A 20,679-nucleotide genomic window follows, 5' to 3' on the forward strand; every position below is an offset into this window, starting at 1 on the left:
CATTTTCTCAAAAATATGTAAAAACAGATGAGATGTAAAATATAGCATATTATTAAGGTTAAGTGGAAAAAGTCAGGATATAAAACTACATGTATAACATGATTTCAGTTATATATATGCATACATGTTCACAGAAAGGATAGAAACACATCAAAATGTACACAGTGATTGTTTCAAAAAGGATGATTACAAGTGTTCCTTCCTGTATACTTTGGTATAGCTTTTTATTAGTATATAGCCAGACTATTAATCATTTCTGATATTTCTATATCACATTTATGCCTTTATATAAAATTATATATGTATGTACATAAATGAAAATTGGACATTTAAAATCAAAAATAATTACAGAAACACCCTAATTCTTACAAAATAATTTTTCAAAGTTGATTTTTGTCTGTTTTGGTCAAAGAAGTTTTTCAATTTTCATGGATACTTTTTCATGTCACAAAAATAAAACCACTGGGTAATTAATAGATATTCCTCTGACAAAGTGCCATGTAACCCACAGCAGTGATGTGGTCTCACGGTTTCAAGTTTCCAGATAGTTTACATGGGATATACAATGGCAGTTTTAGACACAAGAAAAAAATACAACAGAATTTTCCACAAAAACTTAATAAGTTTTTGTCATATTTTTATATTATTGACTTGATGTCTTAACTCCTGTATAAACATTCTTTATACAGGAGCATAAATCAGAGTTCATACATTTGCCCATGTTTGCATTTTATCAGCTCCCCATCGCTTCTGGCCTTTTGGCTAAGATCAAGTGTATTATCAGCTCCCCATCACCTGTAGGGTAAATTCCAAACTCCTTATTGCACCTGCAAAGACACAAGACCCTTCAGAGTCTGGCCTCTACTCGCCTGCACTGACTCATCTCTGCTTGTCAACCCTCCGTTCTTGCCTCCCTACACTATTGTCATGGGAACGGGCATTCACTGAGCAGAAACACACCTGGTCCACTCTATTAGGCTAATTCCCCCAGCACCACAGGTCACCCCTCAGATGTCACCTCTTCCAAGAAATCATCTCCCCTTTCTCCTTTCTTGCAGGCCACTCCAGGCTGTCTCTCTGTTCCTACAGCTGTGAGACTTTGCTCAATAATTACACTCACCACATTGCATCTTAACTGTCTGTGTACTTACTGAGCATTCTCTTCTAGAACATCAGCAAGGGCAGAATTTTGTTTTTCTGTTTCGATAATTGCTATATTCCCAATACCTAGAAAAGTGCATAGAAGATACTTAATAAATGTTTGAATGCTTGTATGCCCGAGGGAATGAGGAAATGAACGATTGAATGACTTCATCAGGAAACTTGAGTATCTAAGAACAAGGTTCCTGGCAAAGGGCATAGGTGGTGCCAAGAAGAAGAAGAGGGCAGGAAAGGACAAAGACGACACAAGGAGCCTGGTAAGGTGGGAAGAGTATAGAATTTTGTCAGACTTTGAAAAGTTCCTCAACTTGCACCTATAAAATGGGATAATATACTCGTTGGGTGGTTGTGAGAATTACTGAACTATAAATATACAACACAGTGCCTTTCATATAATAATAGGCATCCAGTCAAACGTTTGACTTTTTCCCATCCCTTACTTTACGGTTTGGTCTAGGTATTTCTATATTGATGGAAAACAGTCATAAATTTCTAGGGGAAATAAATGTATTAGACAAATTTTTTACTTTGATTTTTACAAAGATAAGCCATGCTAGACAGCAGCCATAGCAAATGGAAGATGCCCAAACTCTGCCAAGGTTAGGAGTCATGGCCACAGGAGATGTAGGTATGTGTGTAGCCCATGCTGACACAGGCCTTCCTTCAGAAAGGAGCATTACTCAGGGGTGAGTTTTGTACAGAGAAGAATCTTATCTATTTTCATGGTTGGACATAGGGGTATTCCCAGAGCACAGGAAAACTTCTCTCTTATGGCTTTCATTGCCCTTTCTATTGATGAGATGAAACAACATGCAATATTAAATTCTGTCCTAAAGCCATTTGGCTAAATGTATAGATGTCTAGGGCCAAAAATACATTCATTGATTTGGGGATTAGAATCTATTTATATGCTTTTCAAACAGATATTTCAGGTCACCTTGAAATGCAGGTGCTTGCGTTAGGCTGCATGGTTGGGGACACTGGTCTTACTACACAACAAAAGCAGGATCCTCAAGATCATTACAGCGGCAAGCTGGCGTGGCTACCTACCACCAGCCTCTTCCTGGTGAGCTGACATTCTCAGGGATGTTGAATCAGGGTTTTTCAGAGCAGACTGCTGGATCCAAGAAGCCTCACTCAGAACCCGCCGGGCAAAAGAATTTTGCCCCTTAGAATAAGTGTCCCTGCTGCCAGTGTCATAGAGATCCAGTAAGTTAATTTAAGAAACATGGCTTTTATTGCCCCCAGGAAGGCCTATGGTTCCTATATCTGGTGGCAACATAATAAATAGCCAGTCGAGTGGTCATCGGCTTTGACTTGTTAGCTTACCTATCTTTGCACTGCACCTGCTGCCATGAGGGATTTTGTCACTTTTTCAGTTGTTGGTGTTTGTTTTGTTCTCTGCACATGTGAATAAGAGGCAGACTGTATACAAAGATAAATACATTTCTCCAGAGTGTATTTTTCCCTTGGCATTTTACTTCATTGGAAATTATCAAAGTTACTATATTTTAATATGCTGCATTCTTTTTTTTTTTTTTAGACAGAGTCTCACTCTGTTGCCCGGGCTAGAGTGCCGTGGCGTCAGCCTAGCTCACAGCAACCTCAAACTCCTGGGCTCAAGCAATCCAGCTGCCTCAGCCTCTTGAGTAGCTGAGACTACAGGCATTCCTTATTTGGTTCATCAATTTCCTTGGCTAATATCAGCTGAAACCAGATAAAGGGCAGTTGGAGCTAAAGGCAGGAAACAGGAGCTCAGGGAGGTGGGATTCACTGTCATAGCTTGGCTGCATTTACCTGTCTGGGAAAAAGCTGTTTGTTCAGAAGCAGAGGAGACAGAGTGGTAACTGGAAGTCAAAGAATGGAAAATGAGACCATCATTGACACACGGAAGAAGGATGAGTAGCCAGATACAAAGTAGAAGTGAAAGCCAATTGCACCTGAGGGAGACTTCCTGAGGGCTGTGGTTTGGCCTTGGGGAAAGTGCAGGTAGCAATTAGGACCTAGGGAAGTTGTTGTGAAAGAAGAAATCTTCTCCAGCACTGCCACAGTATATGGAACTTCGCTTAAACACAGAATCCAAGACAGGTGATGGATAGAAATTTGTGGGGTGGGGCCTATGAATCTACAGTTTCAGAAATTCTCCCGGTGAGTTTTATATACACCGATGTTTGAAATGCCTGGATGAAGGTGGTGTCCTTGCCTTGTCTGGTGTTCCATACTGAATTGATCAGGTTCTTTCTAACAGACAGCTGGCTGGGAATCAGACAGAAAAGAGAATAAAACAAGGACTATTTGGTGGTGGGGAGAGAGGCCTTCCCTCTCTCCAAGTGTCAGCGGAGAGTCCCAGGCAGTAAGAACCCCCTTGAAGTATCATTAGGACTGTTTTGGGGGGAAAGAGAAGAGTCAAACTATCATGGGTGCCACTCAGATCTCAGGAGCCCCCAGCCTGTGCATTTTTCAAAGCTCAGGTAAAATGCCAGCTCCTCCACGATTCGTGTCACATCCATCCACCTGACCCCAAAGAGAAGTCACCTGTGCTTCTGAACTCCCCTGTTGAATTTGTCTACACTTTTAATGGACTTCATTTATTCAATTAAAATATTTATTGAGCACCTACCACGTGCCAGACACCATTCTAGGCATTGAGGCAGAGCAGTGAATTAAAGAGACAAAAATATTTGCCCTTATGAAGCTTAGATTCTAGCAGGGGAAACAATAAGAGAAGTAAAATAAATATCAGATAAATGCTAAGAGGGAAATATATCAGGAAATAGTCATAGGAAGTGCATGTAATATAGGAGGAAACAGTAATTTTTGATAGCCAGAGAAGGCCTCTCTGAGAAAGTGATGTTTGGGGAAAGAACAGAAGAGAAGAGAGACAGAAGGGCACATATAGAGAAGTGCATTAAAGTCCAAGGCCGTGGGGGGCAAGAGCCTGCCCCTGTGTTCACAGGGTCCTCAGGGGGCCCTGGTGGCTGGAGGGGAGTAAGCAAGGGGAAGAGTAGCGGGAGATGGGGTGGGCGGCTATGGGAGGACCCTGCCACACAGCCTCAGAGAGGTTTTGTAGATAGATCTCAGAAAAGTTGTGTCTTTTATTCTGAGCAAGATGGAAAACTACTGACAAATTTTGAATAGGTGAATTTCATGTTCAGTGTTAATTTTGAAAACATCACTGGCTATTTTGTTCAGAATAATTTAGGGGTGGGGACAAGTGTGGCAGAAGGAAGCTTGGTTTTAGAAAGCCACGGCAATAATCCAGGGGAGAGAGAATGGTGGCTTGGGCCAGCATGATGGTGGCAAGAAATGATCCAACCCTGGATATAGTTAAAAGGCGGCGTAAACAGGAAAGGGAGGGGTGAGAGAGAAAGAGAGGGGTGAAGGAGGATTCCAGGGTTTAGAGCCTGAGCACCTAGGAAAAGGCTGTTGTCATGTACTACAGGGGGCAAGGATTTGAGGGACATCAGCTTACAACCATTAGACTGGGTGAAACCATCAAGGCGGTGAGTGTGGAAGTTCAAGGACTGAGCTCTGGGGCACTGCAGCATCCCGAGATAGGACACCAACTACTCTGGTTTGCTAGGGGGTGGAGGAGTTTCCAAGGACACAGGACTTTCAGGAAAGTTCTGGGTGGGCAAGCTGAGATGATTGATCTCTGGCTCAGAGGTCAGGGATATGAAAGAGAAACCCATGGAAAGGAGTAGCAGAAAGGCGGGAGACACTTCACTCCGGGAGCCAAGTAAAGAGTCTCAGGATGAAGACAGAGCTCAACTCTGTCAGGTGCTGCTGAGGGGGCAAGATGAGGACTGAAATTTAACCACTGGATTTAGCAAGAAACAAGTCACAGGGGACCTTGACGAGAGCAGTTGCCATGGTAGTTACAAGGGACAGGAAGCCTCTACCCAGTGGCTCAGCATCAGGAGAATCTCTGGGACTCCTGGAATCGTTTATTTCAGAAAGAATCTGAGCACCTCCTAATTTCAAGTACTGATTGTGCTGGGATCATTGGGAAATATAAGGATGCAAAAAAGAAAAAAAACAACAACAACCCTGTCCTCAAGAAACATCATCTCTCTGTCGGGGAGAGGATGAGCTCACAGCTGACTCTACATCAAGGCACAGAGGGCTACATTACCCAGTCAAACAGTATAATCACCCCGTACTCCTCACACCTCCTCATACTTTCTTGAGTAAATGAAACCCTGGCTAAATCCATGTCTCTGCTCACTCCAGAATGTATTTGTGCAGCAGAACATGGCTTGGGGGGGAACAGACAGTGGTTCAAGCATCTTGGTCTACTGGGACTGTCCTAAAAAAATACCAGACTGGCTGTCTGAAACCTCAGAAATTTATAATCTCACAGTTCTGGAGGCTCAGAAGTCCAAAATTAAGGCGCTGGCAGATTTGGTTCCTGGTAAGGACCCTCCTCCTGGCTCGCAGATGGCCACCTTCTCGCTGTGTCCTTACATAGCAGAGGGAGCGATGTCTCTCTTATGCTTTCTTCTTCTTATAAAGCCACAGTTCTATTTGATTAGGACCCCACCTTTATGACCTTATTTAACCTTAATTACCTCCTAAAGATCCTATCTCCAAATACAGTCCCCTTGGGGGTTAGGGCTTCAACATTTGGAGGAGGGTGGAGGGGTGGAACACAATTCAGACCATAGCAAAGAGAGAGCTGGAGAGGGAAACTATAAGGAGCAAAACAGAACAATGCTTTCTCCTGTGCAGAAAAGGAACAAGTTCCCGCAGGGTGGGGAACCTGCAGCCTTCTGATTTCAAGATTCTTTGCTTTTATGCCCTAAAGGAGGCAAGAAAAGCTTCATCTTTCTCTGCCACACACCTTTTAATGAAAGGATTTGTTATGCAAAATTTGGATTCCATCAAAAGGCTGTACTTAACGACCTAGAAGGCCACATTTCACCTTAAGGCTGCAGGTTCCCCACCCCTGCAGGGAGCAAGAGGTTGTTTGTTTTAAGGTGGTGTAATGATCCTTTGGGGCTGCTTGCAAACCATGAACTACTGCATCTCTGAGTCTGAAGGGTTTAGCACTAGAGATACACCACTGAAGCCAAAATCATGGGTGATCTTTACCTTAGGAATCAAACTTTGTCACTCAGCATCCTGAATATCATGTGTGCAGCAAGACAAATCTGGCACCATAATTTGGACAGTAACTTAGCCAATGACATTATTTTTGTATATGAAGTCTAAGAAGTATTAACAAAATATGCAAATTCAAATTTTAAAACTCAGGAAAACATATTAGAGCTAAAACAATTCACTCCTTTTTGGACAAATAGCTGAATAAAATTCTCTCTACAAAGTTACGGTTAAATATTTTTACCTATTTAAAACCCTGACCCAGGTCACCTGTCATTATTTGTGCATTGTTTGTGGTACTCCTCTAGTGGCCTAGAAGAGTTGGCCTCACTAGCATACTTGAAGATTTGGGAGGACCACTGCATTTCCCTTTTTCTTTGCCTAATTTGATGTTAACTGGTTTCTTAGCAAACTCTGACGATAAAATCAGAGGAAGGGTATGAAATACCAGTTTAACAATGGCTACTTCCCACCCAATAAGACAAAGAAGTGAAAGACCTAGTGATTTTTATGACAGTGAGCATTAAGGAAAACCTTCAAACCTCCTAGTCTCGGGGACTTAACAACTTGTGAGGGCCGACCCCGTTGGCATCACAGGCCCTTCCTGCAGTCACAATGCTGTTAAGTCACGCTGGGGAAGATGCCCCAGAAATGGGCCTTTAGCTGGGATGCAATCAAGATTCCTAAGTACTTTGGCTTTCTGAGAAAGAAAAAAAAAAAAAAAACGGTTTCCTTTCAAAAAATCAAACCAACAAAAAATAAAGTGGGGAAATCAAGCATCATGAGTGCAGGTACTTATCCTACAGACTACTTAAGGTCTCTAAACTTCTCGTACTTCATTCTCTTACTCACATGTTTTATTACATATAAATGAAATAATACATCTCAAAGAAGCCCCTCAGATGGCTTGAGCACAATAGGGTAAGAAATTATTCCGTTTTATTTCATTATAGAATGGTTTGATCTCAAAGAAGTTCCTCCATGTCTCATAGAAGTACCTGTGAGGATATACTCTTCTAGCTGACTGTAGGGTGATGGGGCGATGAGGGACAATTGGAGTTGGGGGGAGGGAAGAGGCATTACAGAAACTGCTCTCAATTAAAAAAAAAAAAATCCTGCCACTGCAAAAATTCATTTGCCATAGTTCCTGATCTGATTCAGCATTCTGGTTGCCTAGATACAGATGTAAACAAAAGTGACTCTCCTAGAGCCTCCCCGACTGCCGATGAGAAACAGCCAGATGCACCTGATGGCCCCCCTCCAGCCTCAGCCAGTGACCAAGAAAAGAAAGCAAGTACTTTTCTATAATCATATTAAAAATATTTTGCTTAGCTTTTTAAAAGCTTAGGCTTGCTTAGAGAGCTTTAAGGATGAATGGTTTTTCTTTATACTCTTCCCACATTTCCTGTTTGTTCCGCCCTGACAAAGTGACTGACGGTAGCATAAGCTGAAAAGAAAAATGGTCTCAATCTGTAAATACATTAATTGGATTGACTTGTCATATATGGAGCTAAAATTTTTAAAAAGTTGATGATTTATTTTTTATGAAGATTCAAAATGCACCATGATAAACTCAAGGTATAGACAGACTTTAACATGAAAAAGAGAATAGCTAAATATAAGAGTTTTTTTATTAGTATTTGTCATATCTTCCCCATTAATTAAAAAGAACTTTCAAAGAAGCAGTGTTTTTAGATTCTCTTTATACTTCTTATAACACCTGACCAGCAGATGCAGCATCCTGTTATGGAAAGAGCTGGCATAATATCGAGCACTGATTTTGGGTATCTATTGGTGTACCACACACTAGCGGTGGGACTTTGGATGATCACTTAACCTCTATTTCCCTTTGTGTAAAATGGGCTAATTAGGCCTATCATCCAAAGTTGTTGTGAGGTTTGTCTTAGGTAAAGTGCTCAGCAGGTAGGAAAGACTCAATCAATAAATAGCTATAGCATGATTATTATCATCATATACATGATCTTGAGCAAGTCCATTACCTCTCTGACCCTCAAGATCCTCACCTATAAAAGTAATCTTAAATTCTTTCTGTAATGAGGAAGGATTTTAGCTGCTTGCAGTGACTAATGTCATCCTTACACTAACATAAAGATAATGATGCCTACCTGACAGAGCTGTTGAAAGAATGAAATTGCATCACATAAAAAAGTATTTTATACAGTCCACAAAGCCAAAAAGAACTATAGCATTTCAAAGTATTATGATGAAATAGGTGAAAACTCATATGTATAAACAAATACCATAATAACCCCCAAGTTGTTTGACTGTGAGACAATTGTTATATATAACATCCTAGCCTGCAGGAATACGGATAAAACAGAACTGACTCCTGTATTCAATTAGCAAAGATGCAAAAATGTAGATACTGTCTCAGATACATAAAAATTGCATTAAAAACTAAAATAAATGCACCACCATGTTAATGGCTTTTGTTCTAGGTAGTAGAATTACCAGTGAGAATTTTTTTTCCTGTATCTTTAATTTTTCTATATTTTTCCAAAATTTCCTCCATTGTCACATTTAACATTTGTCCTTTTCAAAGTGTGTACTGTAGGTGTAAAATAAAATAGATATATAACTAATTGTTATACTCCAGAAAGAGAAAGGAGGACAATGGCCTAGTAATTTAGTGCCCTTGGACACAGTATTCATCATACTCTGTAATTCCACAAATATTTAAAAAGGGCTACTGGTTGCCGAATGTGTTAGGCAGGGACCAACCAGTTGGTGAGAAAATACCAAAAATAGAGCAGTGGCTCACACCTGTAATCCTAGCACTCTGGGAGGCTGAGGTGGGCAGATCTTTTGAGCTCAGGAGTTCAAGACCAACCTGAGCAAGAGTGAGATCCCGCCTCTACTAAAAAAATAGAAAGAAATTAGCTGGACAACTAAAAATATATAGAAAAAAATTAGCTGGGTATGGTGGCATACGCCTGTAGTCCTAGCTGCTCGGGAGGCTGAGGCAGGAGGATCGCTTGAGCCCAGGAGTTTGAGGTTGCTGTGAGCTAGGCTGACGCCACGGCACTCACTCTAGCCCAGGCACCAGAGTGAGACTCTGTCTCAAAAAAAAAAAAAAAATTTGGTACACACACACACACACACACACACACACACACACACACACACACACATGTATAGACCAGGGGGAACAGTGAAGAGGTGAGAGGGAAAGAACTAGCATGCAGTATGTGAGGATCCCAGGGCCCAGATCTGTTCCAATAGGAAATGGAAGTGAAAACACACACCAGACAGAAAACCAGTCAGGTCCTCTAGGAATCTAATTTTCGTAATGTGGACACTGAATGCCAGTGGAGCAGCAGATGCATTCTCTAGGGGAAGACCAGGCTTCTGAGCATCAAACTCATTACAGACCCCAATCAGCAATGGGGAGGGGGCCCCAGCACTGCCTCAGAGGCTCACTGACTGCACTGTGAGCTGCCTCCAGCCTGTTCTGCTTGTCCACCACCAAGAGGGCTCAATCAGGAGACACTATTGTCAGGTGTTATCAGCTTCCTTGATAATGAACTTACCTTATTTTATCCTTTAAGTTTTTTTGGAGGAGGCAGTTTTCCAGTTAAGTTTCTTAGGCCTTAAGATATAGTAGCTCCTTAGGTATTTGCAAAAGAAATTCTCTCTGTGTGTGGGTCTTAACACATTCTGCCCACCATTATAGTGTAGAATAACACAAAGCAAGAAAAAATATCCTACGAATACATTTTGTTTAAGTTTTTAACTGAGGAGGAATACCACTCATACTCTCCCTATTAAATCCTGTTCAGTGATAGGCTGTTAAAATTAGGATAAATTTGTGTTTTGTTTTTTAAACTTAAAAGAATATTACAGTTTAAAGCATTTTCAGCATATGCAAAACAGTGAGTACGTTTGCTATCCTCTTTCTGGTCATAGCAATGCTTCAAATTATCAACTTTCATGAAAATAGAACTTTCCAGTACTACCATTTTATTAGAAGTTGTCAATTAAGTATGCATATAACCAGCTATGTTTAATACTAGTAAATATGTACATGGCTGTGCTCTGTGCTTTTATTTCTTATTGACTATAATAATCTGAATCCAGGTACTAAGACAGACTAGTTTTCTAGATTTGGGCTTTGGTTTTGAAAATTAGCTGATTTCCCTTAGGAATAATTCATTCTGTGAGGCCTTCTTGAGTAACTCAGTCAATAATCACTGGATATTTTATTTAAAAATTACCTAAGAATAATCTAGGCTTTGACTTTCCCAAAAAGTTTTTTCTGACTATGATACCAAATCTATGAAATGCAGCTCTCTAGTGTCTCCATAGAACTTAATTTTGGTTTTAATCATTAGCAATACAAAGGGGACATATGTTAGGCCAGGCGCAGTGACTCACGCCTGTAATCCTAGCACTCTGGGAGGCCGAGGTGGGTGGATCGCTTGAGGTCAGCAGTTCGAGACCAGCCTGAGCAAGAGCGAGACCTCGTCTCTACTAAAAATAGAAAGAAATTATCTGGCCAACTAAAATATATATAGAGAAAAAATTAGCCGGGCATGGTGGCGCATGCCTGTAGTCCCAGCTACTCGGGAGGCTGAGGCAGTAGGATTGCTTAAGTCCAGGAGTTTGAGGTTGCTGTGAGCTAGGCTGACGCCACGGCACTCACTCTAGCCCGGGCAACAAAGTGAGACTCTGTCTCAAAAAAAAAAAACAAAAACAAAAACAAAGGGGACATATGCAAGATTAACTGGGCTGATGGTCTATGATCTATAGTATATATTTTGTTTAAAATTAAAACATTTTTATAGGGATAAAGTGGGTAAGAATAACCTGGGATTAAAAGCCAAGATGGCCTACTAGAGACATACCTTGTCAGACTGTCCCCGCTGAAGGATAGAAAGTTGGACTAAGGAGAGTGGAGAAAAATTGCAGCTTGGGTGTGGATCACAGGGAGAGACAGTAGAGGCATCCAGGGACCCCACCAAGAAAGGCTGCAAAACTGAGAAAGAGGAAGAGAGAGAAGAGAGAATAGCGGCCCGGATCAAATCCAGAGAGGCCCAGAGCCCAGTGAAAGTCTCCCCTCCCCGACATGGGTAACTTGGATTCAGCAGCAGGACATAGCCCAGAAGAGTTCTGCGGGATACCAGAGGGCTGGCATTCTTACACCTAGATGCCTCCTCCCCTCCTCCTTTGCACCTCCTCCATTCCTGGCATCACAGAAAGTAATTTGGGCTCAAGCCAGCTTGTAGCTGGGGCTCCTCCCACCCATAGCAACAGCGAGAGTGCTCTGTGCTGAGAAGCTTATTTCTCTGCAGCCGGGGTGCATTCCTGGCTAACCCTACCGCTGAGAGCAGAGTCACCGCAGCGGCATTTGGTGGGATCACCTATTGGTGGCTTCAACAGGGAGGCAGGACTCAGGACACAAGAGCAGTGCACGCAGGACACAAGAGTGGTGCAGGAAGACTGGGGCCCCTCCCCTCCATAGCAAGTGTGAGACTGCTCTGTACTGAGAAGCCTGTTTCTCTGTGGTGGGGGCACGTTCCCACTGAGGGTGGAGCCGCTAAAGCAGCATAACCCAAGAGGTTCATCAAACCTGCTAAAGCACCCCAAAGGCAACTCGGGACCAGCACTCCTCTCCCTGACACTGTCACGGACTAATCTTTGGGGGCTCAGAGACAGGTCCATAAGCCAGCCCTAGCACCCTCAGGTCTCAATTGAGAGGCCTGATGAGAAGGAACCAGCAAAAGAACTCCGGAAATATGAAAAATCAAAGTGAAAGGACACCCCAAAAGAAAACAATAACTCCTTACCAATGGATACCAACCTAAATGAAAAGATTAAAATGAAAGGTGAAGAATTTCGAATATGGATTGTAAGGAAGCTCAGTGAAATACGAGAGAAATGGAAACCCAACACAAGTCACAAAAACAATGTAGGAAATGAATGAAAAATTCTCTAAAGGAATCAAATTATTAAAGAAAAACCAAACAGAACTTCTGGAAATGAAAAATTCATTCAAGGATTTACAAAACACAGTGGAAAGCCTTAAGAATAGGCTAGATCAGGCAGAAGAAAGAATGTTGCTTCAAGATAATACCTTTGAGCTAAACAAGTCAGTCAAAGAGAAAGAACAGAGAAATAAGAGGAAAAAACAAAGCCTACAAGAAATGTGGGATTATGTAAAGAGGCCAACCATGAGAATCATAGGGATCTCTGAGAGTGAAGAAGAAAATACACAATGGTTGGAAAAATCTATTTGAAGGAATAATCTAGGAAAATTTCCCTGGCCTTGCTAGAAATCTAGATATCCAGACAAAAGAAGCTCAAAGGACTCCTAGGAGATTCATCGCAATGAGGCAATCACCACGACACACAGTCATTAGACTTGCCATAGTAAATATGAAGGAGGAACTCCTAAGAGCAGCAAGGTGAAAAAAATCAGGTAACTTACAAAGAAAGCCTATGAGACTAACTGCAGACTTCTCAACTGAGACCTTACAAGCCAAAAGGGATTAGGGCCCCATTCTCAGTCTTCTCAAAAAGCATAATGGCCAGCCTAGAATTTTGTATCCTGAAAAACTGTTTTTTATATGAGGGAGAAATAAAGACTTTCTCAGACAAGCAAACACTGAGGAAATTTGTCAAGACCAGACCTGCCTGCAAGAAGTACTCAGAACTGCATTATACATGGATCAACACAATAGACACTCACCAGTGTAAAATCACCCAAAAGCTAAAAGTCAGAGCCCAGATACCACAATGGCTCAAGAAGTAAAATAAAGCAATAAAGTTCTACTCAAGAGGATGAACAGAAATCCACCCCACTTATCAATTCTTTCAACAAATATGAATGGCTTGAAATCCTCACTCAAGAGACATACCCTGGATGAATGGATTAAAAAATACAAGCCAAGTATCTGCTGCCTCCAGGAAACACATCTAACCCACAAAGACTCATTCAGACTCAAGGTGAAGGGATAGAAAACAATAACCCACACAAATGGAAACCAAAATAAAGCTGGTGTAGGCATTCCCATATCATATAACACAGACTTTAAATCAACAAAAACAAAGAAAGCAAAGATGGTCATTATGTAATGGTAAAGGGAACCCTTCAACAGGAAGACCTAACAATTCTAAATGTTTACGCGCCTAACATAGGAGCACCCAGATTCATAAAGGAAATCCTACTTGATCTAAACAAAGTGATAAACAGCGGCACTGTAATATCTAGGGACTTCAACACCCCACTGACAGAATAGGACAGATCCTCCAAATAGAAAATAAACAAAGAAACAATGGACTTAAACAGAACTCTAGAACAAATGGGCCTAACAGACAGCTATAGAACATTCTACCAAAAAACCACTGAATATATGTTCTTCTCATCAGCTAATGGGACATTCTCTAAGACTGATCACATCATAGGCCACAAAACATGTCTTGACAAACTTAAAAACATAGAAATTATATCATGTATCTTCTCAGACCATCTTCTCAGTGGAATAAAATCAGAAATCAACTCCAGCAGAAACACTCATTTACACACAAAGTCATGGAAACTAAATAACCTACTGCTGAATGATAGCTGTATCAAGGAGGAATTAAGATGGAAATCAAAAGATTCTTTGAACTAAATGATAAAGGGGACACAAGTTATCAAAAATCTGTGAGATACAGCTAAAGTAGTCCCAAGACAAAAATTCATAGCCATAAATGCCTACATCCAAAAGACTAAAAGATCACAAATCAACAATTTAATGAATCATCTCGAGGAACTGGAAAAGGAAGAGCAAACTGATCCCAAACCCATCAAAAGAAAAGAAATAACCAAAATTAGAGCAAAGCTAAATGAAATCAATAACAAAAGAATTATCAAGAAGATTAATGAAATAAAAAGTTGGTTCTTTGAAAAGATAAACAAAATTGACAGGGCTCTTGCTAGATTGACCTGAAGCAGAAAGGAAAGGATTTAAGTGAGGAGAGCACATAACAAAAAAACAAAATTACAGACCAATATCCCCTATGAATATTGATGCAAATATTCTTAATAGAATCCTAACAAACTGAATTCAGCTGAACATCAAAAAATAATCCACTATGACAAAGTGGGCTTCATACCAGAGATGCAAGGATTATTCAACATATGCAAATCTATAAATATAACTCACCACAAAAATAGAAGCAAAAACAAAAGTCACATGATCCTCTCAATAGATGCAGAAAAAGCATTTGACAAAATCCAGCACCCTTTTATCATAAGAATGCTTAACACAATATGCATAGATGGGACTTACCTCAAAATTATAAAACCCAAATGTGACAAACCTACAGCCAACATCATATAGAAGGGGGAAAAATTGGAAGCATTCCTGCTTAGAACTGGAACCAGACAAGGTTGCCCACTATCACCACTTCTATTCAACACAGTGCTGAAAGTCCTAGCCAGAGCAATCAGATGAGAGAAAAGAAAATCAAGGGTATTCAAATGGGGAAAGAATAGGTCAAATTATCGCTCTTTGCTGAAGATATGATCTTTTATCTAGAAAACCCCAAAGATTCTGCCAAGAGATTCCTGGAATTAATAAACAAATTCAGCAAAGTTTCAGGTTACAAAATCAATGTATGCAAATCAGTAGCATTTTTATATGCCAACAGTCAAGTTGAGAATTAAATCAAAGACTCAATACCTTTCACAATAGCAACAAACAAAATAAAATACCTAGGAATATATCTTAACTAAAGAGAGGAAAGACCTCTACAGGGAGAACTACAAAACACTGAGGAAGGAAACTGCTGAGGACGCAAACAGATGGAAAAACATATCATGCTCATGGATCAGCAGAATAAATATTAAAATGTCTATACTACCCAAAGTGATCTGCAGATTCAATGCAATCCCCATTAAATTACCAACATCATTTTTCACAGATCTAGGAAAAGTAGTTTTTCACTTCATATGGAACCAGAAAAGAGCCCAAATAGTCAAAGCAACCTTAAGCAATAAGAACAAATCAGGAGGCATAGTAACTAAAACAGCATGGTATTGGCACAAGAACAGAGACCTACACCAATGGATCAGAATAGAGAACCCAAATATAAAACTAGCCTCATATTGCCATCTGATCTTTGACAAAGCAGACAAAAACATACACCGGGGAAAAAAATTCCTATTCAATAAATGGTGCTGGGAAAATTAGATAGCTACAAGCAGAAGACTTAAACAGGATCTGTACCTCTCACCACTCAGAAAAATCAACTCATGATGGATAACAGACCTAAACCTAAGGCGTGAAACCATAAGAATTCTAGAAGAAAATGTTGGAAAACTCTTACAGACATCTGCCTAGGCAAAGAATTTATGAAGAAGACCCCTAAAACAATCACAGCAACAACAAAAATAAATAAATGAGACCTGATCAAATTAAAAAGCTTCTGCACAGCCAAAGACACAATCAATACAGCAAACAGACAACCTACCAAATGGGAGAAAATATTTGCATGCTATATATCTGATAAAGTCCTGATAACCAGAATCTACAAAGAAGTCAAGCAAATCAGCAAGAAAAAAATCAAACCCCATTAAAAAGTAGGCAAAGGACATGAACAGAAACTTTTCAAAAGAAGATAGACTAATGGCCAACAAACACATTAAAAAATGCTCAATGTCTCTAATCATCAAGGAAATGCAAATCAAAACCACAGTGAGATATCACCTAACTCCAGTGAGAATAGCTTTTATCAAAAAGTCCCAAAACAACAGATGCTGGCGAGGATGCAAAGAGAAAGGTATACTTATACACTGTTGTTGGGACTGAAAACTAGTACAGCCTCTATGGAAAGTAGTATGGCGATACCTCAAAGAACTAAAAGTGGACCTACCATTTGATCCAGCAATTCCAGTATTGGGTATTTACCCAAAGGAGAAAAAATCGTTCTATCAAAAACACATGAGATTGAATGTTTATTGCAGCACAATTCACCATAACAAAGATGTGGAATCACCCAAGTGCCCATCAATAAACGTGTGGATTAATAAAATGTGGTATATGTATACTATGGACTACTACTCAGCCATAAAAAATGGTAAACTTATACCTTTTGTAACAACCTGGATGGAACTGGAGACCATTCTTCTAAGCAAAGTATCACAAGAATGGAAAAAAAATTCCACATGTACTCATTATTAAATTAGAAGTAATTGATCAACACCCATGTGCACATATAATAGTAAAGCTCAATGGAAACCAAGCAGGTGGGAGGGGAGAGGAGGAGACAGGTAAATTCACACCTAATGTGTATAATGCATGGGCACACATGTAACTTTGACTCAAATTGCACAAAACCAAGTCATGTAACCAAAACATTTGTACCCCTGTAATATTCTGAAAAAAAAAAAATTAAACCTAACTGTGTAATTTGGGCACAAGAATTACAGGAGATAGAATAATTTAAAATATATACATAAAAGGAAAAAATTATACAATAGGAAGATACATCTGTATAAGTTACCAATTTTGTTTGTATATGTTTGATTTCCATGAGCCTATTGCACAACAAGGTGGAAATGACAAGGACAAGTACTGTAAAAAAAAAAAAAAAGAATAATCTATAAAGTAGTAAATGATATATTTTTAATCTGTGACCTTTCTTTTAGGTAAGATTATCTCCAGCCAAAATGTCAACCAAGAATTCTACAGATCTAATTGAATATGTTGACAAGTAAGTTTTTAAATTACAGCTAGTTTTACCGATTAACTCCATTTAATGACTCAGTCATATATTAAAGTGCCTGAATAAGATCTTTGAGTTAAGTTCTCTGTTTTCAGAAGAGGCTAAACCATCTCAGAAAGACAAACTGCTCAAATCTATTCCTTTCTGATGGACTGAGCAAGCAGATTTTATTGCCTCCACTTTAAATAACTTCAGTCGATTCCGGTAGATTTATGGGTTAAGTAATGCCACATAGGCAATGAGTGACATTCAATAATATCACAGATAGCTAACTATGACTTCAGCATAAACCAATAAAATCTGTTAATATTTGATGATGAAAACACAGGAAATTTTGAAATATATTTAATTAATCTTTAGAAAATTTTGTTTCTGCTATTTATAGTACCATACCTGGAGCTTATCCAGGGAAGGTCTACAGAAGAGGGACAAGTCTGGGCACTGGAAAATATAATAACATACTACTGATACATGCACATTGCCCCAAATATCCTAGAATTCCAGTTTGTAAAGGTGGGATTACAGAGGCATTGTGTATTAATTTGAGTTGTTTTCTATTTCGTATGTTGAAGCAAGATTTGGTCTAATGCTTCCAGTAATGTCTTCAGAGCACTTGGGATTTAGTCTCAGCCCTTCTGCTAATTTGCTGTGTGACCTCAGTCAGTCCCATAATGTCTCTTGGCTTTAGTTCTTAAATTTGCAAAATGAAGAGATTGAATTAGAAACTCTCTAGGGTTCACCGCAGCTTTAAAATAATTCTGATTCTAAAATATGCATTATGACCACAGAAGAAAAATGACTAAATAAGTGAAATGAGTCAATGTGAAGATAAAAATATAAATACATATTGGACTTTGATTTTTTTAAATTACCATTAACCTTGAGAAAAATGAAGATGATGAAATTTTAAATTCATTGATTTTTATTGCACTATTTTCCCGATTAAGAATTTCCCTGTTCTTTAGCCAATTAAATTTAATACATTCCAAATAGTTCACAGTATTTCAGCCCCTCTTTTCATTCTCCCCATAACTTGTATTTGTTTATGTTACTGTGAATCTATAATCTAGAAAAAAATGAAACCAAACATGAGGAAAGGGCTGGGCGCGGTGCCTCACGCCTGTAATCCTAGCACTCTGGGAGGCCGAGGCGGGTGGATCGCTCAAGGTCAGGAGTTCAAGACCAGCCTGAGCAAGAGTGAGACCTCGTCTCTACTAAAAATAGAAAGAAATTATCTGGCCAACTAAAAATATATATAGAAAAACTTAGCCGGGCATGGTGGCGCATGCCTGTAGTCCCAGCTACTCGGGAGGCTGAGGCAGTAGGATCGCTTAAGCCCAGGAGTTTGAGGTTGCTGTGACCTAGGCTGACGCCATGGCACTCACTCTAGCCTGGGCAACAGAGCGAGACTCTGTCTCAAAAAAAAAAAAAAAAAAAACTTGAGGAAAGGATTTTTCTAATATTCAAAAACTATGACATTTAGATAGATGAGATTTTTTCTTTTATTTGGATAAATAAATTTTTGTTGTTGTTAAGCACAATGTGGTATGCACAAAAATAATTTTTATAAATAGATATATTAGCTAAGCTTATCTTCCAAGGAGAAAAGGAAAATTTTTTCCTACCTGGATCTCTACAAGACAAATGGAAAATAGAAATAATTCTTCTGATCTGTCAAATTTCAGTATGAATCCAAGTGGATTTCTTTAGCCCAAGCTGTTGACCTACATCCCAGGAGATGAGAGAACAAATTTTTGGAAGATAGTAACAAACTTAAGAAATCCAAGAAAACTTTTTGGATTTCTTGGATTCCAGACAAACTAAAATTAAGACAAAGAGAAAGAAATAGTCTATAATTCAAAGGAAAAGCATGATGAAGACTATCTGGCTCCAACATTTATTTCTACCTTCGTCTCTCCCTTATCCCTTGTTACTATCTAAGCCACATATCTAGAACTTTCAATTTACTACCTGAGATGATTAGTTCTCTTTTTGACCATCCCCTCTAATCTCTCAGAGCAGACTGCAAGCTCCCTAAAGGCAGGGACTCTAGGCCTTAAGATTTTTGATACCCCTACAGTTGCCTATCATGGTACATTTTAATATTCTTGATAAACTGTAGTTGACAGATTTAATGGAGAGTAATGGTGGAACAACTGGATCGTTAGAACTCTGTTTAAAGAAGTAGATTTCTGGGTAGCTGTTTAACCAAAACCAAAAGGGCATTTAGGCATTTCAATCATTGGTACAGACATTTTGAATTGACATATTTAATCCAATAAAATAAACACAAAGAACAACAGTTTTAAAATTAACTTCACCCTTCAAATCATAGTATTCATGGGTGACAGTAAATGTATTGATAATGCAAACAGGGTACTTAAGTAAAAGTCATTATCAACTCATTAAATGGCCTGAATATTTATCACATGTGTTCAGAGGCTTAACCTACATGGGTGTGTTTATAGGTAGTACTATCAACAAAGAATAACAGCTCAAAAAGTAAAAATCCAGCAACAAAAAAGGCAATCCTATCCTATGAAAAAGGGCAGGCTAGAGAGATACACCTTTAAAAGCAAGCTGAGTGAGTGTGCTTACAGAGCCCTTCTTGGCCTCAGGCAGTTGGAGCAATATTCACACATTATTATACTTGTTAAATGTTAGATCATATTAATAATCCATGGGATGGGGGAGGTAGGATGTTTGCAGTCATTGATAGGACAGATATGGTGACATTATATTAAAAGCAATAAATAATTCTGATTTCCACATTTGTTCATTGACTCACAATGAGCAGACATCTACTGATTTTATGACAGTATTCGTGTTCAATGCTCATTTAAGCTTAATTGAGCAGAAAAGCACCAAAGCCTTTTTTCGGATTCTTCGTCTTCTGCTGGTGGACGGAGCACTGAACAGAGGCCAGGGCATCTCAGGTCTACTCTTGAATCTGCCTCTAATTAGCTATGCGAACTTTAGAAAAATAAAATTTCTTCTCTTCTCTGAGCAATGTCTGCCTCCTCTATGAAATGGGGTGGGAGTTTCAAGTGATCCACGATACACACTTGCTATTTCTCAACTCTGCTCACAATTTCTCATCAACATTCTTCTGTGTAATGAAGTAGGTGGCTAAGATTTAAGAACTACATTATTCTCCCATGGGATTTGTTAATAATTTTTAATGGAAAACAAATTCTGCTCATAAATCTTTTTCTTTGACTATCCTTTGGGCAGGGCAGGAAATGTTTCTCATCATCTAATCAAATACTTTCTAAGGTCTCTTTCATCCTTAAGATTCTTTGGTCTTCAAAAACTGCTTATTGCCATTTATTCACTTAACAAATATTTATTAAGCACCTACTATGTGCCAGGCACTGTGTTAGGCACTTGAACAGTCACCTGTGAACAAAACAAAGATCCCTGCCCTCATGGAACTTCCATTCTAGCAGGAGGGAGGGGCACACATTGTTAGACGGATGGTCAGAGCAGGCCTCTCATTGAGAAGTTGGCATTTGAGCGAAGACTGGGAAATAAGGGGTTTGGCCACGTGGACATCTCGAGGAAGAGCAAAGTTTCTGAGGCAGGAACATTCCTGTGGTGTAGCAGGAACAGAAACAGGGCAAGGATGGCAGGAATAAAAAGGAGAAAAGCACAAACTTGAACTATGACAGTATCTGGGGTTCA

General features: G+C 39.5%; 1 protein-coding gene across 1 annotated transcript in view; it reads left to right on the top strand.

Annotated features, from left to right (window-relative positions):
• The first annotated feature begins 2,128 nt into the window (after nucleotides 1-2,128).
• FAM81B (family with sequence similarity 81 member B) overlaps nucleotides 2,129-20,679 on the top strand; it is a 73,478-nt gene continuing 54,927 nt past the window's right edge. Inside the window, exons 1-4 of the mRNA XM_045565888.1 lie at nucleotides 2,129-2,227; nucleotides 5,395-5,575; nucleotides 7,409-7,554; nucleotides 16,919-16,983. Of these exons, the coding sequence (XP_045421844.1) occupies nucleotides 2,129-2,227; nucleotides 5,395-5,575; nucleotides 7,409-7,554; nucleotides 16,919-16,983 (491 nt within the window). The remainder of the gene's footprint in view (nucleotides 2,228-5,394; nucleotides 5,576-7,408; nucleotides 7,555-16,918; nucleotides 16,984-20,679) is intronic.

The sequence above is a fragment of the Lemur catta genome, chromosome 12 (genome assembly GCF_020740605.2).
Source record: "Lemur catta isolate mLemCat1 chromosome 12, mLemCat1.pri, whole genome shotgun sequence".
In the NCBI taxonomy this organism is placed as follows: Eukaryota; Metazoa; Chordata; class Mammalia; order Primates; family Lemuridae; genus Lemur; species Lemur catta.